At 49.6% G+C, this 24,392-nt stretch overlaps 1 protein-coding gene across 5 annotated transcripts in view; it reads right to left on the reverse strand.

The window, feature by feature from the left end:
- LOC115171883 (brain-specific angiogenesis inhibitor 1-associated protein 2) overlaps positions 1–23,647 on the reverse strand; it is a 132,194-nt gene extending 108,547 nt beyond the window's left edge. For all 5 annotated transcript variants that reach the window (XM_029729073.1, XM_029729075.1, XM_029729076.1 and 2 more), the window contains exon 1: positions 23,348–23,647. In XM_029729073.1, the coding sequence (XP_029584933.1) occupies positions 23,348–23,419 (72 nt within the window). In that variant the 5' untranslated portion in view covers positions 23,420–23,647. The remainder of the gene's footprint in view (positions 1–23,347) is intronic.
- Positions 23,648–24,392: the final 745 nt, after the last annotated feature.

Here is a 24,392-nt window from a genome sequence, read left to right on the forward strand (position 1 = left end):
CATGAGGACCGCCACAGGAATGGAAGACCCAGAGTTACCTCTGCTGCAAAGGATACATTCATTAGAAATTGCAGCCCAAATAAATGCTTCAGAGTTCAAGTAATAGACATCTCAACATCAACTGTTCAGAGGAGACTGCTTGAAAAATCAGGCCTTCATGGTTGAATTGCTGCAAAGAAACCACTACTAAAGGACACCAATAATAAGAGACTTGCTTGGGCCACCGTAAAGCATGGAGGACGAGGTGTGATGGTGCTTTGCTGGTGACACTGTGATTTGCTTAGAATTCAAGGCACGGTATGCCATCCCATCTGGTTTGGGCTTAGTGGGACTATTATTTGTTTTTCAACAGGACAATGACCCAACACACCTCCAGGCTGTGTAAGGGCTATTTTACCAAGAAGGAGAGTGATGGAATGCTGCATCAGATGACCTGGCCTCCACAATCTCCCAACCTCAACCAAATTGAGATGTTTTGGGACATTTGTTTTGGTATTATTATGATGCATATCGTTGTATTTTAAATGTGTGACTGTTCTTGTATATCAGTTTATCAATGTTTTGTTACTTGTCATGTTTTGTGTGGACCCCAGGAAGCTGCTTCTGCAAAAGCTAATGGGGATCCTAATAAACAAACAGTATGTCACATGCACCAAATACAACACTTACTTGTATTTACTTTACTGACGAGCCCTTTCCCAACAATGCAGTATTATAAAAATACTACAAGAGGAATATAATAAAATACACAAGAATGAAGCTATATACATGGAGTATCAGTACCAGAACAACAGCTGGCCGGAGCTAGCGACAGCAGCTGGCCGGAGCTAGCGACAGCAGCTGGCCGGAGCTAGCGACAGCAGCTGGCCGGAGTTAGCGACAGCAGCTGACCGGAGCTAGCGACAGCAGCTGACCGGAGCTAGCGACAGCAGCTGACCAGAGCTAGCGATAGCAGCTGACCGGAGCTAGCGACAGCAGCTGACCAGAGCTAGCAACAGCCAGACATGTTAAAGCAGGTGAAAGCTAGCCTTGCAGTAGCCTCTGCAGAGTCTCCAACAGCCAGACATGTTAAAGCAGGTGAAAGCTAGCCTTGCAGTAGCCTCTGCAGAGTCTCCAACAGCCAGACATGTTAAAGCAGGTGAAAGCTAGCCTTGCAGTAGCCTCTGCAGTCTCATACACCAGATGTTCCAGTTTTCAGAGGAAACGGAAGGAGAGCCTGTAACTTCTGCTTTTGGATGTTAATAAGGTAACACTACATCTCCACATTTACTGGATTGGTTGAATAGTGCAGAAGATAACCTCCCCAGATGTATTTCTTCTCTCAAAACCAGTATGTAGGGGATCTAGTTTATTTCACGCCTGCTACTGTACGTTAGCCTTGCAGTGAACTGGAAGCTTCTACTAGGTTGGACTGAGTTGGCGTGACTGTAACCACAGCTTTCTAGCGACAAAAACCACAGAAAAGACAGTTAAAAGCTAGCCTTGCAGTGAACTGGAAGAGAACTGCTAGGTTGGCTGGGTGGGTGGGTGTGACCAGAGACAGACCAGGCCAGACTAAAGGTGAGCTGCTGCTAGGTTGGCTGGGTAGGTGGGTGTGACCAGAGACAGACCAGGCCAGACTAAAGGTGAGCTGCTGCTAGGTTGGCTGGGTAGGTGGGTGTGACCAGAGACAGACCAGGTCAGACTAAAGGTGAGCTGCTGCTAGGTTGGCTGGGTAGGTGGGTGTGACCAGAGACAGACCAGGCCAGACTAAAGGTGAGCTGCTGCTAGGTTGGCTGGGTAGGTGGGTGTGACCAGAGACAGACCAGGCCAGACTAAAGGTGAGCTGCTGCTAGGTTGGCTGGGTAGGTGGGTGTGACCAGAGACAGACCAGGCCAGACTAAAGGTGAGCTGCTGCTAGGTTGGCTGGGTAGGTGGGTGTGACCAGAGACAGACCAGGCCAGACTAAAGGTGAGCTGCTGCTAGGTTGGCTGGGTAGGTGGGTGTGACCAGAGACAGACCAGGCCAGACTAAAGGTGAGCTGCTGCTAGGTTGGCTGGGTAGGTGGGTGTGACCAGAGACAGACCAGGTCAGACTAAAGGTGAGCTGCTGCTAGGTTGGCTGGGTAGGTGGGTGTGACCAGAGACAGACCAGGCCAGACTAAAGGTGAGCTGCTGCTAGGTTGGCTGGGTAGGTGGGTGTGACCAGAGACAGACCAGGCCAGACTAAAGGTGAGCTGCTGCTAGGTTGGCTGGGTAGGTGGGTGTGACCAGAGACAGACCAGGCCAGACTAAAGGTGAGCTGCTGCTAGGTTGGCTGGGTAGGTGGGTGTGACCAGAGACAGACCAGGCCAGACTAAAGGTGAGCTGCTGCTAGGTTGGCTGGGTAGGTGGGTGTGACCAGAGACAGACCAGGCCAGACTAAAGGTGAGCTGCTGCTAGGTTGGCTGGGTAGGTGGGTGTGACCAGAGACAGACCAGGCCAGACTAAAGGTGAGCTGCTGCTAGGTTGGCTGGGTAGGTGGGTGTGACCAGAGACAGACCAGGCCAGACTAAAGGTGAGCTGCTGCTAGGTTGGCTGGGTAGGTGGGTGTGACCAGAGACAGACCAGGCCAGACTAAAGGTGAGCTGCTGCTAGGTTGGCTGGGTAGGTGGGTGTGACCAGAGACAGACCAGGTCAGACTAAAGGTGAGCTGCTGCTAGGTTGGCTGGGTAGGTGGGTGTGACCAGAGACAGACCAGGTCAGACTAAAGGTGAGCTGCTGCTAGGTTGGCTGGGTAGGTGGGTGTGACCACAGCTAGCCACTGATGCGTCATGTCAGGCACAGGTGAACAAACCATTCCCACTGACCCACGATCACAGAGAGAGATAGAGGCCTCAAACCACTTCCTGATCCTCCGTTTTTCTCCTTCCCCCACTCTCCCTCTCTGGGTAATTACAGACCAGATCTCTCACCAGTAATAAGGGACCATTTCCACTTCTCTCGCGCTTACTCCCCCCCCTCCTCTCTTACCCCTTTCTCCCCCAGCTCCTCTCTCTGTCCCCCTCTGGCCAGGTCTTACTCCCCCCCCTCCTCTCTTACCCCTTTCTCCCCCAGCTCCTCTCTCTGTCCCCCTCTGGCCAGGTCTTACTCCCCCCCCTCCTCTCTTTCCCCTTTCTCCCCCAGCTCCTCTCTCTGTCCCCCTCTGGCCAGGTCTTACTCCCCCCCCTCCTCTCTTTCCCCTTTCTCCCCCAGCTCCTCTCTCTGTCCCCCTCTGGCCAGGTCTTACTCCCCCCCCCTCCTCTCTTTCCCCTTTCTCCCCCAGCTCCTCTCTCTGTCCCCCTCTGGCCAGGTCTTACTCCCCCCCCTCCTCTCTTTCCCCTTTCTCCCCCAGCTCCTCTCTCTGTCCCCCTCTGGCCAGGTCTTACTCCCCCCCCTCCTCTCTTACCCCTTTCTCCCCCAGCTCCTCTCTCTGTCCCCCTCTGGCCAGGTCTTACTCCCCCCCCTCCTCTCTTACCCCTTTCTCCCCCAGCTCCTCTCTCTGTCCCCCTCTGGCCAGGTCTTACTCCCCCCCCTCCTCTCTTTCCCCTTTCTCCCCCAGCTCCTCTCTCTGTCCCCCTCTGGCCAGGTCTTACTCCCCCCCCCCCCTCTCTTTCCCCTTTCTCCCCAGCTCCTCTCTCTGTCCCCCTCTGGCCAGGTCTTACCTCCCCCCCTCCTCTCTTTCCCCTTTCTCCCCCAGCTCCTCTCTCTGTCCCCCTCTGGCCAGGTCTTACTCCCCCCCCTCCTCTCTTTCCCCTTTCTCCCCCAGCTCCTCTCTCTGTCCCCCTCTGGCCAGGTCTTACTCCCCCCCTCCTCTCTTTCCCCTTTCTCCCCCAGCTCCTCTCTCTGTCCCCCTCTGGCCAGGTCTTACTCCCCCCCCTCCTCTCTTACCCCTTTCTCCCCCAGCTCCTCTCTCTGTCCCCCTCTGGCCAGGTCTTACTCCCCCCCCTCCTCTCTTTCCCCTTTCTCCCCCAGCTCCTCTCTCTGTCCCCCTCTGGCCAGGTCTTACTCCCCCCCCTCCTCTCTTTCCCCTTTCTCCCCCAGCTCCTCTCTCTGTCCCCCTCTGGCCAGGTCTTACTCCCCCCCCTCCTCTCTTTCCCCTTTCTCCCCCAGCTCCTCTCTCTGTCCCCCTCTGGCCAGGTCTTACTCCCCCCCCTCCTCTCTTTCCCCTTTCTCCCCCAGCTCCTCTCTCTGTCCCCCTCTGGCCAGGTCTTACTCCCCCCCCTCCTCTCTTTCCCCTTTCTCTCCCCAGCTCCTCTCTCTGTCCCCCTCTGGCCAGGTCTTACTCCCCCCCCTCCTCTCTTTCCCCTTTCTCCCCCAGCTCCTCTCTCTGTCCCCCTCTGGCCAGGTCTTACTCCCCCCCCTCCTCTCTTTCCCCTTTCTCCCCCCAGCTCCTCTCTCTGTCCCCCTCTGGCCAGGTCTTACCCCCCCCCCCCTCCTCTCTTTCCCCTTTCTCCCCCAGCTCCTCTCTCTGTCCCCCTCTGGCCAGGTCTTACTCTCCCCCCCCTCCTCTCTTTCCCCTTTCCTCCCCCAGCTCCTCTCTCTGTCCCCCTCTGGCCAGGTCTTACTCCCCCCCCCTCCTCTCTTTCCCCTTTCTCCCCCAGCTCCTCTCTCTGTCCCCCTCTGGCCAGGTCTTACTCCCCCCCCCACTCCTCTCTTACCCCCTTTCTCCCCCAGCTCCTCTCTCTGTCCCCCTCTGGCCAGGGTCTTACTCCCCCCCCTCCTCTCTTACCCCTTTCTCCCCCAGCTTCTCTCTCTGTCCCCCTCTGGCCAGGTCTTACTCCCCCCCCTCCTCTCTTTCCCCTTTCTCCCCCAGCTCTCTCTCTGTCCCCCCTCTGGCCAGGTCTTCCTCCCCCCCCTCCTCTCTTTCCCCTTTCTCCCCCAGCTCCTCTCTCCTGTCCCCCTCTGGCCAGGTCTTACTCCCCCCCCTCCTCTCTTTCCCTTTCTCCCCCCAGCTCCTCTCTCTGTCCCCCTCTGGCCAGGTCTTACTCCCCCCCTCCTCTCTTTCCCCTTTCTCCCCCAGCTCCTCTCTCTGTCCCCCCTCTGGCCAGGTCTTACTCCCCCCCCCCCCTCTTTCCCCTTTCTCCCCAGCTCCTCTCATCTGTCCCCCTCTGGCCAGGTCTTACTCCCCCCCCTCCTCTCTTTCCCCTTTCTCCCCCAGCTCCTCTCTCTGTCCCCCTCTGGCCAGGTCTTACTCCCCCCCCCTCTCTTTCCCCTTTCTCCACCCAGCTCCTCATCTCTGTCCCCCTCTGGCCAGGTCTTACTCCCCCCCCCCTCCTCTCTTTCCCCTTTCTCCCCCAGCTCCTCTCTTCTGTCCCCCTCTGGCCAGGTCTTACTGCCCCCCCCTCCTCTCTTTCCCCTTTCTCCCCCAGCTCTCTCTCTGTCCCCTCTGGCCAGGTCTTCCTCCCCCCCTCCTCTCTTTCCCCTTGTCTCTCCCCCAGCTCCTCTCTCTGTCCCCCTCTGGCCAGGTCTTACTCCCCCCCCTCCTCTCTTTCCCCCTTTCTCCCCCAGCTCCTCTCTCTGTCCCCCTCTGGCCAGGTCTTACTTCCCCCCCCCCCTCCTCTCTTTCCCCTTTCTCCCCCAGCTCCTCTCTCTGTCCCCCTCTGGCCAGGTCTTCCGCCCCACCCCCCTCCTCTCTTTCCCCTTTCTCCCCCAGCTCCTCTCTCTGTCCCCCTCTTGGCCAGGTCTTACTCCCCCCCCCTCCTCTCTTTCCCCTTTCTCCCCCAGCTCCTCTCTCTGTCCCCCTCTGGCCAGGTCTTACTCCCCCCCCTCCTCTCTTTCCCCTTTCTCCCCCAGCTCCTCTCTCTGTCCCCCCTCTGGCCAGGTCTCTCCCCCAGCTCCTCTCTCTGTCCCCCTCTGGCCAGGTCTTACTCCCCCCCCTCCTCTCTTACCCCTTTCTCCCCCAGCTCCTCTCTCTGTCCCCCTCTGGCCAGGTCTTACTCCCCCCCCTCCTCTCTTACCCCTTTCTCCCCCAGCTCCTCTCTCTGTCCCCCTCTGGCCAGGTCTTACTCCCCCCCCCTCCTCTCTTTCCCCTTCTCCCCCCAGCTCCTCTCTCTGTCCCCCTCTGGCCAGGTCTTACTCCCCCCCCCTCCTCTCTTTCCCCTTTCTCCCCCAGCTCCTCTCTCTGTCCCCCTCTGGCCAGGTCTTACTCCCCCCCCTCCTCTCTTACCCCTTTCTCCCCCAGCTCCTCTCTCTGTCCCCCTCTGGCCAGGTCTTCCGCCCCCTCCTCTCTTTCCCCTTTCTCCCCCAGCTCCTCTCTCTGTCCCCCTCTGGCCAGGTCTTACTCCCCCTCCTCTCTTTCCCCTTTCTCCCCCAGCTCCTCTCTCTGTCCCCCTCTGGCCAGGTCTTACTCCCCCCCCTCCTCTCTTTCCCCTTTCTCCCCCAGCTCCTCTCTCTGTCCCCCTCTGGCCAGGTCTTACTCCCCCCCCCTCCTCTCTTTCCCCTTTCTCCCCCAGCTCCTCTCTCTGTCCCCCTCTGGCCAGGTCTTACTCCCCCCCCTCCTCTCTTTCCCCTTTCTCCCCCAGCTCCTCTCTCTGTCCCCCTCTGGCCAGGTCTTCCTCCCCCCCCTCCTCTCTTTCCCCTTTCTCCCCCAGCTCCTCTCTCTGTCCCCCTCTGGCCAGGTCTTACTCCCCCCCCTCCTCTCTTTCCCCTTTCTCCCCCCGCTCCCCTCTCTGTCCCCCTCTGGCCAGGTCTTACTCCCCCCCCTCCTCTCTTTCCCCTTTCTCCCCCAGCTCCTCTCTCTGTCCCCCTCTGGCCAGGTCTTACTCCCCCCCCTCCTCTCTTTCCCCCTTTCTCCCCCAGCTCCTCTCTCTGTCCCCCTCTGGCCAGGTCTTACTCCCCCCCCTCCTCTCTTTCCCCTTTCTCCCCCAGCTCCTCTCTCTGTCCCCCTCTGGCCAGGTCTTACTCCCCCCCCCTCCTCTCTTTCCCCTTTCTCCCCCAGCTCCTCTCTCTGTCCCCCTCTGGCCAGGTCTTACTCCCCCCCCTCCTCTCTTTCCCCTTTCTCCCCCAGCTCCTCTCTCTGTCCCCCTCTGGCCAGGTCTTACTCCCCCCCCTCCTCTCTTTCCCCTTTCTCCCCCAGCTCCTCTCTCTGTCCCCCTCTGGCCAGGTCTTACTCCCCCCCCCTCCTCTCTTACCCCTTTCTCCCCCAGCTCCTCTCTCTGTCCCCCTCTGGCCAGGTCTTCCGCCACCTCATTGCAGTAGAGACCAGCCTCTCTTCCGTTCTTCCTCCTCTTCTCTTTAGCAGGAACCTCTGGCTGCTCTATCAAACATGTGTATCATACAACCCTCCCAACACACTACACTGTTGTCTCAGCTCTGATGGTCATATCTCCCTTTACACTGGTCTCTCTCCCTCTATCACCACCCACAACTCAGATTTACACTGGTCTCTCTCCCTCTATCACCACACACAACTCAGATTTACACTGGTCTCTCTCCCTCTATCACCACCCACAACTCAGATTTACACTGGTCTCTCTCCCTCTATCACCACCCACAACTCAGATTTACACTGGTCTCTCTCCCTCTATCACCACACACACAACTCAGATTTACACTGGTCTCTCTCCCTCTATCACCACACACACAACTCAGATTTACACTGGTCTCTCTCCCTCTATCACCACACACACAACTCAGATTTACACTGGTCTCTCTCCCTCTATCACCACACACAACTCAGATTTACACTGGTCTCTCTCCCTCTATCACCACACACACACAACTCAGATTTACACTGGTCTCTCTCCCTCTATCACCACCCACAACTCAGATTTACACTGGTCTCTCTCCCTCTATCACCACACACAACTCAGATTTACACTGACTAATATTCCTTCAATGCTTCATTGTGTATTGACTGATTAGTCACCCTGGCGAGGCCCTTTGACAAAGCAGTGCAGCCTTGGGTTTCTGCCTATGCAGAGAAAGATGCGACAGAGAGGGAGCTATTCTAGCATTTCTTTAGAGAAACACTGAGGGAAAGAGAGAGGGAGATGGAATGAAAGAGATGGAGAGAGTGAGAGAGAGAGAGAGAGAGAGGAAAAGAGAGAAAGAGTGGGAGAGAAAATGTCTAAGCCATCCGCCCCCGAAGGAGAGAAGGTGGGTGTTTGGATCATCTAGTCCTCACAGCTTCTCTCACAAAGGAACACACAGTTACACAGGCACTCGCACCCTCTCTCTCACACACACACCCATGTTATGATATCTCTGACAGATGCAATATTCCAGGCCTAAGGCGGTGTAATGGGGCTGAAATGCTGCTTCATTTCAGAAACACATTCTGGGGACTAGTACAAGTCATTTCAGACTCTATTAGATGTTATGCAGAGCGAGGAGGACATGGTGATGAATTGCTATAGGTTGACAGTACAGGAGGAGATGGGTGATGAATTGCTATAGGTTGACAGTACAGGAGGAGATGGGTGATGAATTGCTATAGGTTGACAGTACAGGAGGAGATGGTGATGAATTGCTATAGGTTGACAGTACAGGAGGAGATGGGTGATGAATTGCTATAGGTTGACAGTACAGGAGGAGATGGGTGATGCATTGCTATAGGTTGACAGTACAGGATGACATGGTGATGAATTGCTATAGGTTGACAGTACAGGAGGACATGGTGATGAATTCCTATAGGTTGACAGTACAGGAGGACATGGGTGATGAATTGCTATAGGTTGACAGTACAGGATGACATGGGTGATGCATTGCTATAGGTTGACAGTACAGGAGGAGATGGGTGATGCATTGCTATAGGTTGACAGTACAGGAGGAGATGGGTGATGCATTGCTATAGGTTGACAGTACAGGATGACATGGGTGATGAATTGCTATAGGTTGACAGTACAGGATGACATGGTGATGAATTGCTATAGGTTGACAGTACAGGAGGACATGGTGATGAATTGCAATAGGTTGACAGTACAGGATGACATGGGTGATGCATTGCTATAGGTTGACAGTACAGGAAGAGATGGGTGATGAATTGCTATAGGTTGGCAGTACAGGAGGAGGTGGTGATGAATTGCTATAGGTTGACAGTACAGGAGGACAAGGGTGATGAATTGCTATAGGTTGACAGTACAGGATGACATGGTGATGCATTGCTTTAGGTTGACAGTACAGGATGACATGGGTGATGAATTGCTATAGGTTGACAGTACAGGAGGAGATGGGTGATGAATTGCTATAGGTTAACTACAATACGATGATGGATGGCATCTTTATATAGTTGTCAGCGGTGACTGCAGGGTCGTTTTAAAACCCACTGGACCACCGAGACATATAGTCGTCAGGGTCGTTTTAAAACCCACTGGACCACCGAGACATATAGTTGTCAGGGTCGTTTTAAAACCCACTGGACCACCGAGACATATAGTCGTCAGGGTCGTTTTAAAACCCACTGGACCACTGACAAAACGCCTGCGTCTCAAATGACACTATTCCTTAGTGCACTACGTTTGACCAGAGCCCTATGGGGAAAAGGGATTTGGGTGCCATTTGGGATGGAGAGTTTCTATACATCCTTTACTGTCCCTATGGGCCCTGGTCAAAAGCAGTGCACTATATAGGGAATATTCTACCTGGGCCCTGGTCAAAAGCAGTGCACTATATAGGGAATATGCTATTTGGGCCCTCGTCAAAAGCAGTGCACTATATAGGGAATATTCTACCTGGGCCCTGGTCAAAAGCAGTGCACTATATAGGGAATATTCTACCTGGGCCCTGGTCAAAAGCAGTGCACTATATAGGGAATATAATGCTGTTTGGGACATAGATAATGTGCCAGTTTATATGCTCTTTGTCAATAAAGGCTTTTAGAGAGAGATGAAACTGCTTTTCATTAGTCTCTTCAGGGTCTTTACACTCCACACACACGTATGTAAGCACACACAAAAATACATACAAAGCACGAGGATGCTGACAGACAAACACACTCTCTAAACCTCCACAGACACGGTATCTTCTCTCTTCTCAGCTGAATGACAGAAACACATAACAGCATGTTGTTGCTAAGAAACCACCTGTTCTCCTCTCCCACATGAGAGATCTGTGGAACCGAGCGCAGAGGGGGGGTCCTCTTATCACTGGCCCTAAACTAATCATTTCTCTCTCTGTGTGCCTGTCTGCAGTCATCAGCAACTGCTGAGGGAAATGTCACTGAAATGTTTCCATGAGAAAAAAAGAGAATGTATCGCTAAAGAGAGAGATCTAATGTCAGAGATAGAAACGAGACAACAGATAGTGATATTTAGTATAAGACCACTGATACAGAGACAGACATCTCTATCCTGGTATGTCAAAGTAGTAATTGATGAAAAACAGAGAAGATATAATAGACAGATAATATATAGAGATGTCAGTAAGGGAAACTGAAGCACAGATAATGGGATTGGGCTGATGGACAGCAGTACCACAGTAGTAGCAGACAGACTGTACAGCACATAGACAGATGGGCATTTCCATGTAAAAGGACCCATGAGCACTAACATGTGACGTTTATAGCAGCGTGTCAAATTAAAGGGAGTCTATATTTGAGAAATGAAGGCATATATTCATTTTTCAACTAAAAAATGTATAAGCAAAGGCTTTGATTTCTTGCCAAACAGATGGAAAAGGAGTCTTAGGAAAACATCAACCAGAAATAGTCTTAAGGTATAAAAACATACATCAAAACACAATGTTGAAGTAAAAATTCATGCCAACTAATATCAACACCTATTTAGTTTAGGATTCTTTTTTCCTACTTCTGTAAGTTTAAGAAACACTGCAGTTATCCTGAATTAAGTAATTCAATTTCAAAATTCTGTTACCTGATCAGTAACAGAATTTCAGAAAAATCTAACGGAATTTCTGCTATTGAATTGTCTACAATGAGAAATCATAGCAGTCACAACCCACAATTGTGTCATCTGCTACTGCCCTGACTTCCACTGTTATGTTCAGCTGATAACTGTTGTCTTTCTCTCGCCTGTTGGTCAAAGCAACAGTTGTTTTACAGGGCAGGGTAATATGTTATTTGACTGGATGTACTATATCATTGTTTCCATCCTAGCAACATGTCCTCATCTGCTTGCATGTGCCTCCCCTACATGAAGGGGTTTGGTTCTTCAATATGAATCCACAACCACCAATAGGAATAGCTGAAAGGCAGCAGAGAAAGAACAGTGAAGACATGAGACACAATGATCCTCCCTAGACTAGCCTACGACGCAATGATCCTCCCCAGACTAGCCTATGACGCAATGATCCTCCCTAGACTAGCCTACGACGCAATGATCCTCCAACACAGTTATCCTCCCTAGACTAGCCTACGATGCAATGATCCTCCCCAGACTAGCCTACGACACAATGATCCTCCCAAGACTAGTCTACGACGCAATGATCCTCCCCAGACTAGTCTACGACGCAATGATCCTCCAACACAGTTATCCTCCCTAGACTAGCCTACAACACAGTTATCCTTCCTAGACTAGCGTACAACACAGTTATCCTACCTAGATTAGCCTACAACACAATGATCCTCCCTAGACTAGCCTACGACGCAATGATCCTCCCCAGACTAGTCTACGATGCAATGATCCTCCAACACAGTTATTCTCCCTAGACTAGCCTACGACGCAATGATCCTCCCTAGACTAGCCTACGACGCAATGATCCTCCCTAGACTAGTCTACGACGCAATGATCCTCCCCAGACTAGTCTACGATGCAATGATCCTCCAACACAGTTATCCTCCCTAGACTAGCCTACAACACAGTTATCCTCCCTAGACTAGCCTACAACACAGTTATCCTCCCTAGACTAGCCTACAACACAGTTATCCTCCCTAGACTAGCCTACAACACAGTTATCCTCCCTAGACTAGCCTACAACACAGTTATCCTCCCTAGACTAGCCTACAACACAGTTATCCTCCCTAGACTAGCCTACAACACAGTTATCCTCCCTAGACTAGCCTACAACACAGTTATCCTCCCTAGACTAGCCTACAACACAGTTATCCTTCCTAGACTAGCCTACAACACAGTTATCCTCCCTAGACTAGCCTACAACACAGTTATCCTCCCTAGACTAGTCTACAACACAGTTAACCTTCCTAGACTAGCCTACAACACAATGATCCTCCCATGACTAGCCTACAGCACAGTTATCCTCCCTAGACTAGCCTACAACACAGTTATCCTTCCTAGACTAGCATACAACACAGTTATCCTTCCTAGACTAGCATACAACACAGTTATCCTTCCTAGACTAGCCTACAACACAGTTATCCTTCCTAGACTAGCCTACAACACAGTTATCCTTCCTAGACTAGTCTACAACACAGTTATCCTCCCTAAATTAGTCTACAACACAGTTATCCTCCCTAAACTAGCCTACAACACAGTTATCCTTCCTAGACTGGCCTACAACACATTTATCCTTCCTAGACTAGCCTACAACACAGTTATCCTTCCTAGACTATCCTACAACACAGTTATCCTTCCTAGACTAGCCTACAACACAGTTATCCTTCCTAGACTAGCCTACAACACAGTTATCCTTCCTAGACTAGCCTACAACACATTTATCCTTCCTAGACTAGCCTACAACACAGTTATCCTTCCTAGACTACAACACAGTTATCCCTCCTAGACTACAACACAGTTATCCTTTCTAGACTACAACACAGATATCCTTCCTAGACTACAACACAGTTATCCTTCCTAGACTAGCCTACAACACAGTTATCCTTCCTAGACTAGCCTACAACACAGTTATCCTTCCTAGACTAGCCTACAACACAGTTATCCCCCCTAGACTAGCCTACAACACAGTTATCCTCCTAGACTAGCCTACAACACAGTTATCCTCCTAGACTAGCCTACAACACAGTTATCCTCCCTAGACTAGCCTACAACACAGTTATCCTTCCTAGACTACAACACAATGATCCTCCCCAGACTAGCCTACGATGCAATGATCCTTCCCAGACTAGCCTACGACGCAATGATCCTCCCTAGACTAGCCTACGACGCAATGATCCTCCCTAGACTAGTCTACGACGCAATGATCCTCCCCAGACTAGCCTACGACGCAATGATCCTCCCTAGACTAGTCTACGACGCAATGATCCTCCCCAGACTATCCTATGATGCAATGATCCTCCCTAGACTAGCCTACGACGCAATGATCCTCCCCAGACTATCCTATGATGCAATGATCCTCCCTAGACTAGCCTACGACGCAATGATCCTCCCCAGACTATCCTATGATGCAATGATCCTCCCCAGACTATCCTACGATGCAATGATCCTCCCCAGACTATCCTACGATGCAATGATCCTCCCTAGACTAGCCTACGACGCAATGATCCTCCCCAGACTATCCTATGATGCAATGATCCTCCCTAGACTAGCCTACGACGCAATGATCCTCCCCAGACTATCCTATGATGCAATGATCCTCCCCAGACTATCCTACGATGCAATGATCCTCCCCAGACTAGTCTACGATGCAATGATCCTCCAACACAGTTATCCTCCCTAGACTAGCCTACAACACAGTTATCCTTCCTAGACTAGCCTACAACACAGTTATCCTTCCTAGACTAGCCTACAACACAGTTATCCTCCCTAGACTAGCCTACAACAGTTATCCTCCCTAGACTAGCCTACAACACAGTTAACCTTCCTAGACTAGCCTACAACACAATGATCCTCCCCAGACTAGCCTACAACACATTTATCCTTCCTAGACTAGTCTACAACACATTTATCCTTCCTAGACTAGCCTACAACACAGTTATCCTTCCTAGACTAGCCTACAACACAGTTATCCTTCCTAGACTAGCCTACAACACAGTTATCCTCCCTAAACTAGCCTACAACACAGTTATCCTCCCTAGACTAGCCTACAACACAGTTATCCTCCCTAGACTAGCCTACAACACAGTTATCCTCCCTAGACTAGCCTACAACACAGTTATCCTTCCTAGACTAGCCTACAACACAGTTATCCTTCCTAGACTAGCCTACAACACATTTATCCTTCCTAGACTGGCCTACAACACAGTTATCCTTCCTAGACTAGCCTACAACACAGTTATCCTTCCTAGACTAGCCTACAACACAGTTATCCTTCCTAGACTACAACACAGTTATCCTTCCTAGACTACAACACAGTTATCCTACCTAGACTAGGCTACACACTTATCCTACAACACAGTTATCCTACCTAGACTAGCCTACAACACAGTTATCCTTCCTAGACTAGCCTACAACACACTTATCCTACAACACAGTTATCCTTCCTAGACTAGCCTACAACACATTTATCCTTCCTAGACTAGCCTACAACACAGTTATCCTTCCTAGACAACAACACAGTTATCCTATAGGTAATGTAATGAATAATTGCATTACTGTTTTCCAGTGAGTATAACATTCTAGTCTAATCTCGGCTGCAATGAAAATGTCATTTGAATAATGGCACAAAAGCCATGTTATTTGAATGTTTCATTTGATTTGCATCAGTTGTGGGTCGACTCTGGACATCTGATAAAGTGTAGAAAAGCCCAGTAGCAGGCCAGTCTGGCTGTAGTTTTACTTCTGATACTGAGATTCGCTGTCTGTTGCAGATCATCATTCTCCCAAGTCGTCCTATAATAATGGGGCCACGTAGGCTCCCAGCAGGCCCAGTTATTCAGGACAGCTTAACATGTGCTCTGCCCCACCCCCCCAACACACATACATTTCCATTCTTCCCTTGGTCTACTCATATTTCACCGGTCACTATACCCTACCATTAAGTTAGTCGGGTATAATTGTGTCCGAGTGTTCCTTGGTACTGGCAGTGTGGTAGTGTTGACAGTTTGGGAGGGGTGTTGGGAAGGGAAGGGAAGGAGGGAACACCTGAGGGCAGGTAACGATAGGACACACCCTTCTCTCCTCGCCAGGCTGGCAGGGTGTGGTCGGTTGGTTAGGAACACAACAGAGAGAGACTACCTCAACACTGCTGTTTCACAATCACTGTAACCCACACAGAGACATATATAGAGATGTTTACATGGCTCAGATGGAAACTGTCCTAGTTTACACATTCTGGAGCCAGAGCATGACAGACAGGGGGTTTCAACCCCTCTTACCGCACCTCTCCTCCGCTCCTAGACTCCTCCCCTTCTCTTCCCACCTCTCCCAACACCTCCTCACCTTGTCTCCTTATTCCCTCCCAACACCTCCTCCCTTATTCTCCTTCCCTCACCATCCCCCCCCCCTTATTTGGCAGCCAAGATCAGTCCAGATGTGCCATCCCCCTAACTGTTAAAATGAGGATTAGTGGGATGTTAATCAGACTAAGTCTGTGGTTAAGGACCAGCTCCTACCTCGGGCCTATGAGGTCAGCCCTCTGTCCACCCCTCCCCCTCCAGACCCAAACCACAAAGCTTGCTACAGATCTAGGATCATGCCGCCCCCCGTCCATGTGTTGTTCTTCATTGTCTTCTAAAAGACCAAACTGATCCTAAATCAGCAATCCTACTCAGACACTGCTACATATGGCCTGTGAACTCTGAATTGGGCCTGAGGGTTTGAGGCCAGCCTCTCTTTTCCCCTCCCTCTCCCATCCCCCTGCCAGTGTTGTGTTGTCTTTCCCCATTGTCTGCCCTCCTTGGTCCTAACAACCAAGTTGCCTAGTAATATCACCCACCCACACACACAGCCCCGCCCCCAGCCCCGCCCAGCGAGATGACAAGCTGGCCTGGTGGAGATCAGACGTATGCAAACATGCACAGACACTCACCAAACCTGGGCTATGAGTGTCAGTCTGGAGCCTCCCCTGATCTCAGAAAGCCTTACTAAGCCTGTGAGTGTCAGGTTTGACAGTAGGGAGAGATGTTTTAAGTTCATTTAAATTCAACACATTTTGCCATGGGGTGCAGAGAAAATGTTGCCGTTTTAAAGCAAGTTTTTTTGCAATTATACACATTTTGCCATGGGGCGGAGAGAAGATTTTTTAGTTTTTATTATGATATCTGAGTGAGAGTAACTAACAAAAATGTATGGGGGCTCCCCGGTCGGTAATTCGATCATAATTACTACAATTTTAGAAAGCTGGCTATACTAACTTACCAATCCAAAACATGTTAGCTGACATGGCTCAGAGTGACTGTTCGTGACTGACATATGATAAGCATTTTATTTTGAAATTGCACCTTGGGTATTCTACCTCTCAACAGTAAGTTGAGAAACCGACTGAGTAAATACAAATAAAAAGTTTGTTTTATTATGTTTTGGGAGATGAATCCACTACAAAAGGGGGGTCGTGGGCCACATGCCCATCCCTGAGGTAGAGCGTGAGATTCCAACACACCCACTGCTGTGCTTACAAACCCTGCCCTGTACTCATGTAGGGACTCAAACCAAGGAGTGCCCCTTTACTGAACAAACAGTGCCACAATGAGATTCCACACACACACACACACACACACACACACACTGCTGTGCTTACAAACCCTGCCCTGTACTCTGACGCACACACACACACAGCGGTGTCATGTGAGTCATAACAGCGTGTTGGCATCTCCTCCACCCAGTGCAGCGTCCACAAGACCACGCTAATGCATCCTGTAGTGAAACGACCCAGCAGGATTCAAATGTCTCCTAAACCATATCACAATCAATCCCCAGTCCTGCTCATAACCAATGAGGCTTGGGGAAACCCCAGACTAGTAGGAGACAGGAAACAGTATGGAGAGTAGAGGTCAAACCCAGTCAAGTCAGGTGACACGGCCACGGCCAGTCAGGTGACACGGCCACGGCCAGTCAGGTGACACGGCCACGGCCAGTCAGGTGACACCCACACGGCCAGTCAGGTGACACCACCACGGCCAGTGGGCCTGTCTCCATGCCTTCACCTATACTACACTCATAGAAAAGCTGTTGTTGACCACCATTTATGTGTAACGTCTACTCTGACAGTGTCAGTTCTGAGGAGGGTGTAATTGCGGCCTGCAATTCTGGGCGTTCCTGCATGTGGGCGTTCCTGCACATGCAGGAACCCCTCTGATCTTCTATTGGTCCATGTTTAAACTAGGACAGACGGAAGGCGGGGGCACTCCAGTACAGCAGGTGGCGTTAATGTATAATAATGTTGGATGACAGCCACGATAAACCCCACAGAAGAAGGGGCGGGGTCGACAACGGTAGCTAGCTAGTGTTGGGCGGTATCCAGATTTTCATGTCGTCCTTCACTCATCCCGGGATTTATGGTATTACCGGCTTAGGTGTAACACGACCCCTAAGTGTAACTTGCTAGTTATCTAAGTAAGTTATTGAATTATTAAGGTGACGCGGCATCATATTGTTTTGGCTTTCTGCTGTGTTTGAGATGTCAAAGCCCTGTGGAGGAGTTCTGTACAGCTGTCGCTGCTAGCTTTTGATTTCCTTATGTTTTTTCTCCTCTCCATTCTCAGCCCGTCTGCTCCTCCTCCATCTCCTTCAGCAGAGCAGGCAGGCCCGTTGCCCTAGCGACTCTAGACAGTCACAGCGTGTACACATGCTGCTCCAGAGCAGACAAGCATGCGTCAAAACTTTATTCATTTGCACAATGTCTCTCGTTCACATTCGCTTGTAAATGTAGGTTGGAGCTACCGAATGTCCTTTTTGGTGAGTTTGGACATTTACAAGCGAACGTGAACAAAAGACAATGTACAAATGAAAAAAAGTTGCCTTAATGTGTTTGGACCCCAGGAAGAATAGCTGCTGCCCAATGGCGAACCTTAAATATAAATACAAGTACTTCACCCACAGCAGAGCCAGAGGCAGGTCAGTCTGTCATGGAAGAGAAGAGATCAAGCTGCCATTTAAGAGGCCTTCAAACTCTCCATCCCCTCAGAGCATGTAAAGCTAGGCAGTTTATACATCATTCTACCATGGAAATGGACCTGGCTGTACCATGCAGTCACCCATAGCTGAGCCAACCAAATCAAATCAAACTTTGTCACATGCGCCGAATACAACAAGTGCAGACTTTTCCGTGAATTGCTTACTTACAAGCACTTAACCAACAGTGCAGTTCAAGAAGAAGAAAATATTTACCAAGTAGACTAAAATAAAAAGTAATAATAAAAAGTAACACAATAAGAATAACGAGGCTACAGGGGGAACCGGTACCGAGTCAGTGTGCAGGGGTACAGGTTAGTTGAGGTAATCTGTATATGTAGGTGGGGGTGAAGTGACTATGCATTGGTAACAAACAAACAGCAAGTAGCAGCAGTGTACAAAAGGGGGGGGGGGGGGGGGGGGGGGGGGTCAATGTAAATTGTCCAGTGGCGATTTTTATGAATTGTTCAGCAGGCTAATGACTGGGGGGTGGCAGCTGTTGAGGATCCTTTTGGTCCTAGACTTGGCACTCCGGTACCGCTTGCCGTGCGGTAGCAGAGAAAACAGTCTATAACTTGGGTGACTGGAGACTGACAATTTTATGGGCTTTCCTCTGACACCGCCTATTATATAGGTCCTGGATGGCAGGAAGCTTGGCCCCAGTGATGTACTGGGCCGTTCACACTCTGTAGAGCCTTACGGTCAGTTGCCGAGCAGTTGCCATACCAGGCGGTGATACAACCGGTCAGGATGCTCTCGATGGTGCAGCTGAAGAACCCTTTGAGGATTTGGGGACCCATGCCAAATCTTTTCAGTCTCCTGAGGGGGAAAATGTTTTGTCGTACCCTCTTCACAACTGCCTTGGTATGTTTGGACCATGATAGTTTGTTGGTGATGTGGACACCAAGGAACTTGAAACTCTCGACCCGCTCCACTACAGCCCTGTCAATGTTAATGGGGGCCTGTTCGGCCCTGCTTTTCCTTTAGTCCACAATCAGCTCCGTTGTCTTGCTCACATTGAGGGAGAGGTTGTTGTCCTGGCACCACACTGCCAGTTCTCTGACCTCCTCCCTATAGGCCGTCTCATCATTGTCGGTGATCAGGCCTACCACTGTTGTGTCGTCAGCAAACTTCATGATGGTGTTGGAGTCGTGTTTGGCCACGCAGTCGTGGGTGAACAGGGAGTACAGGAGGGGACTAAGTACACACTCCTGAGGGGCCCCAGTGTTAAGGATCAGTGAGGCAGACGTATTGTTGCCTACTCTTACCACCTGGGGGCAGCCCGTCAGGAAGTCCAGGATCGAGTTACAGAGGGAGGTGTTTAGTCCCAGGGTCCTTAGCTTAGTGATGAGCTTCGTGGGCACTAAGGTGTTGAACGCTGAGCTGTAGTCAATGAACAGCATTCTCACATAGGTGTTCCTTTTGTCCAGGTGAGAAAGGGCCATGTGGAGTGCGATTGAGATTGCGTCATCTGTTGATCTGTTGGGACGGTATGCGAATTGGAGTGGGTCTAGGGTGTCCGGGAGGATGCTGTTGATGTGAGCCATGACCAGCCTTTCAAAGCACTTCATGGCTACCGACGTGAGTGCAACGGGGCGGTAATCATTTAGGCAGGTTACCTTTGCTTCCTTGGGCACAGGGACTATGGTGGTCTGCTTGAAACATGTAGGTATTACAGACTCGGTCAGGGAGAGGATGAAAATGTCAGTGAAGACACTTGACAGTTGGTCCACGCATGCTTTGAGTACATGCTTTGAGTACACATCCTGGTAATCCGTCTGGCCCCGCGGCCTTGTGAATTTTGACCTGTTTAAAGGTTTTGTTCACATCGGCTACGTTATCACACAGTCATACAAAACAGCTGGTGCTCTCGTGCATGATTCAGTGTTGCTTGCCTCGAAGTGAGCATAAAAGGCATTTAGCTCGTCTGGTAGGCTCGCGTCACTGGGCAGCTCGCATCACTGGGCAGCTCGCATCTGGGTTTCCCTTTGTAGTCCGTAATAGTTTTCAAACCCTGCCACATCCGACGAGCATCAGAGCCGGTGTAGTAGGATTCAATCTTAATCCTGTTTTGATGCTTTGCTTGTTTGATAGTTTGTCTGAGGGCATTGCAGGATTTCTTATAAGCGTCCGGATTAGTCTCCCGCTCCTTGAAAGCGGCAGCTCTAGCCTTTAGCTTGATGTGGATGTTGCCTGTAATCCATGGCTTGTGGTTGGGATATGTACGTACAATCACTGTGGGGACAACGTCATCAATGCACTTATTTATGAAGCCGATGACTGAGGTGGTGTATTCCTCAATGCCATTGGATGAATCCCGGAACATATTCCAGTCTGTGCTAGCAAAACAGTGCTGTAGTGTAGCATCCGCATCATCTGACCACTTCCGTATTGAGCGAGTCACTGGTACTTCCTGCTTTAGATTTTGCTTGTAAGCAGGAATCAGGAGGATAAAATTACAGTCAGATTTGCCAAATGGAGGGCGAGGGAGAGCTTTGTATGCATCTCTGTGTGTGGAGTAAAGGTGGTGTAAGATTTTTTCCCCCTGGTTGCACATGTGACATGCTGGTAAAAATTTGGTAAAACTGATTTAAGTTTGCCTGCATTAAAGTCCCCGGCCACTAGGAGCGCCGCTTCTGGGTGAACATTTTCTTATTTGCTTATGGCCTTATACAGCTGGTTGAGAGCGGTCTTAGTGCCAGCTTCGTTTTGTGATGGTAAATAGATGGCTACGAATAATACAGACGAGAACTCTCTTGGTAGATAATGTGGTCTGCAGCTTATCATAAGGTACTCAGGTGAGCAATACCTTTAGACTTCTTTAATTTTAGCTAGATCAGTCTACCACGACAGTGGGTCCGTATCTCCAGAAATATCCCTTTACCATAGAAGAGCGCCTGGCTAGTGTCTCCATGCCTTCACCATTCAGGTCAGGTTATTCTACCATGGTATTGGGCCTCCATCTCACCATACCCTCACCCATAGCCAGAGACAGTCACATCACAACGCTACCATGGAACATCTGCCCTGTCTCTCCAATCAGATCAGTCTACCATGGAAGAGGGCCTAGCTAGCGTCTCCAACCACAGCAGACCCCGTCTCTCCATGCCGTCTCTCCATGCCTTCACCCGTACCCGGGCCAGTCAGGGTATGTGACAGGAGGCCTGGGCCCCAGAGACACACAGACAGCTGGGGGGGTGGGGGGGGGGGGGTCACAGCCTGGTGAGCAGGGTTACTGACACCTGCATTGTGCCACATGTGAAGGTTCTTCTATTCCTCCGTATGACAGAGAAAACCTCATCCACTACTACACAGGGCCACTACTACACAGGGCCACTACTACACAGGGCCACTACTACACAGGGCCAGGAGGCATCATTATCAACACTGGAGGACTAATGATTCATCAAAGTGCATATATAGAGACTCAAACAGTATCAGGTGTGTATCCATCCAGAGAACAAACACTTCCCTGCCTCCCTCCCTCCTTCAGGGTCTCTAAAAGAAGCAACTCCCTCCCAGCCTCTCGTCATCTGGCCTCCTTTCTGACGTCTGACAGATTCCCAGAAGAACAGCGAGAGAGACCTCAGCTCCTCTCAGCCCTATTCTGGGATCCTACATGTCCTTCTTTCAGAGTAGAACTGTGCCTGGTGAATGCTGAGAGAAGAGGGGGTGTATGGGAGTCAGTGCACTGCAGTGAACAGGGCAAATGGGTGGTTAGTTGGATGTTGGCGTTTGGGTGGTGTTCAGTAGGGAGAAAATGGTTTGAAGGATTTTGAAACAGATGGTAGAAATTGAACTATAACCAATAAGAACAAAGATTTGGTTTCTTTTGCCAAACCTTTTTCTAAGGTGGGCCCTACTAACACTGCCATGGTCTCTCCACCTTGAAAAGCTGAGAGGAGAACATGGAGGCTGTGTGTGTCGAATCATAGTGATGTGATTCCATGTGTAACAGGAAGTTCTTAGTACCTCATAACCAGAGAGTTGTGTTAGCATTCCACAATAACCACGCACCAGGTGTTTCATTAAAAAGGTTCAAGCCCTGATGCCAAGCGCAAGGAAGTCAACTTGAGCCCTATGGCCAACAACATGTGGTAGTTGAGACCCGTAGCATATTTTAAAATGGTTACAACTTAACTGGGTGTTTTAGTCCAGGTCTTTCTGTAGGCTTATATGTGTAGACCCCCCACTACAACAAAATACATTGTTTCAGGTCCAAACCCCAAGGCCCTTCCATATTCTGTAAGCTAGTCCATTTCCTATAGGCCTAGAGCTCTAGACCATACAGTGTAAAAGGAAGGTTCTGTTCCCATCTGAAATCTCAGCCTTCAGGTGTCAACTAGTTCAGGGTTTCCCAAACTTGGTCCTGCCTTATAAAGCCCTTTTTACATCAGCTGATGTCACAACATGCGTATATAGAAACCCAGCCTAAAACCCCCAACAGCAAGCAATGCAGATGTAGAAGCACGGTGGCTAGGATTTATTAGAGTTTTCTAAAGCCCCAGGACCGACTGAGAAACCCTGAACTAGCTAGTAATATACAGTTAGATCTAGCTGTCCTAGTGGATCAGTCGGTGGGCTGTTCTCTTAGGTAATCAATGGAATATGAACGCCTGGAAAGAAGCTCTTCCCAATATGAAACTAAGACAGAGGCTCCAGCCCGGGCTTATTTTTGCTGAACAGGTTTTGTGGTGTTGAAATCCCCAGGGCAAATGTTTGAAGTACCTGTTACAACACAGCCTGCTAGCTGCCCTACCTCTACCTCCTCCTCCTTCCTGCCCTGTCAACCAAACACAAATGTGTAGGAATGTCCCTCACACACACAAACAGTAGGGTGCCAACATGAAATACATTGAAAGAAGTTAATGTGTAATGAATCTATTGATTAAATGTGACTGTGCCACGGTGTGTGTCATATGTAGCCTGTCCATTAGATGTTCAGTCTCTCACAAACATAATATGGAGCCTGAACGTATTACAAACATGATCTAGCTATTATGGCAGAAGCATAGCGCAGTATGACATGTCTGAACAGTGGCGTGTAGCCTACATTGTGCGACTGCGCCGAGAAGCGCTGATTTTACTGTAGAAATGTAGTCCTACCTGATGCCCAACCGAAGGCAACAAAATGAAAGCTACGCGTTGCTATTGACTGTAAAATACATATAATAACTCATAGCATGTCATTAGGGAGGTAGGTCGTAATTTTGAAAAGTACATTTATTCAGAAAAGTAGACCAATATAATTGAACAGGGAAGACTTTCAATAAAGAGCTTCGAATGATCCCTCGGGAATTCTCACCGAGTGAATAGATTCTAATCGCCGTTCAAGATGCGCACCGAATGGGGGGGGGGGGCAAAAATGCTATTAAATCACTAATAAAAACACATTCCAAAATATTGACAGAACTTATATTATGAGTAGGCCTACATGGTCTGTCAATAACGTGTGGCATCAAACTTTTTATAGTTGTAGAAGCTTACCTTGTAGACATTCTCCGTTATGCGGTGAACCTCGTCGGTGCGAGACATCTTGAAATCTTCGGTCAAAACCATAAACAGTATTTTCCTTTAGAGAGAAGTTATCCGAGTGAAATACGCCGAATGGGTAGAGAGTGTAGCCTAAACGAAGAGAAGATGTGATGCGATTGACCGCGAAGGTACGTGTGCCTGAAAGAAAGAGACAGTAAACGGAAGATTCTCTAGGTCGGTTGCGCCCACTCGAATCCCTCTCACGCACTCAACCTCTGCGGTGTTCGCCAAAGCTTCTTGTCACATCGGAGCTTTTCCAATTACAAGAGCACCACCCGCCTTCTCTGAAACACCGCCTCTCCCCTCTCTCTCTGCCCAAATATGTTAAACTAGTTGCATTATTCATTTGAATTTCTGACATTGATTTCAAATCAAATTGATTAATAACGCCAAATGTATTTATAAAGTGTTTATACAGAAACCCAGCCTAAAACCCCAAACAGCAAGCATTGCAGAAGCACGGTGGCTAGAATTTATTATAGTTCTATAAAGCGTTATATTTTATAAATATATACAGTATAGAAAGTCTACGTCCCTTTGAACTTTTTTCAAATTTTGTTACATTACAAAGTGGGATTAAAATAGATTTCATTGTAAAAAACAAAAATGTTTTTTACTAAATTATAAATTATATGGAGTCCATAAATTATATGGACTCACTCAGTGTGAAATAATAGGGTTTGACAAGATTTATGATTGACTAACCCTTCCTCTGTCCCCCTTACACACATCTGTAAGATCCCTCAATCAAGTATTACATTTCAACTCCAAAGACAAGGGGGCTATTCGAAAGCCTCAAAGGGCAGTGATTAGTAGATGGATAACAAATCAGACTTTGGATATCTCTTTAAGCATGGCCAAGCTAATAACTATGCTGTGGATGATGTATTAAGCCACCCAGACATCAAAGATGCAGTCCTCCAAGAACTGAGCTGCAGGACAGGAAGAAAAGTGCTTAGGGATGTCACCATGAGGCTATTGGTGATTTTATAACAGT

The sequence above is a fragment of the Salmo trutta genome, chromosome 32 (genome assembly GCF_901001165.1).
Source record: "Salmo trutta chromosome 32, fSalTru1.1, whole genome shotgun sequence".
Classification (NCBI taxonomy): Eukaryota; Metazoa; Chordata; class Actinopteri; order Salmoniformes; family Salmonidae; genus Salmo; species Salmo trutta.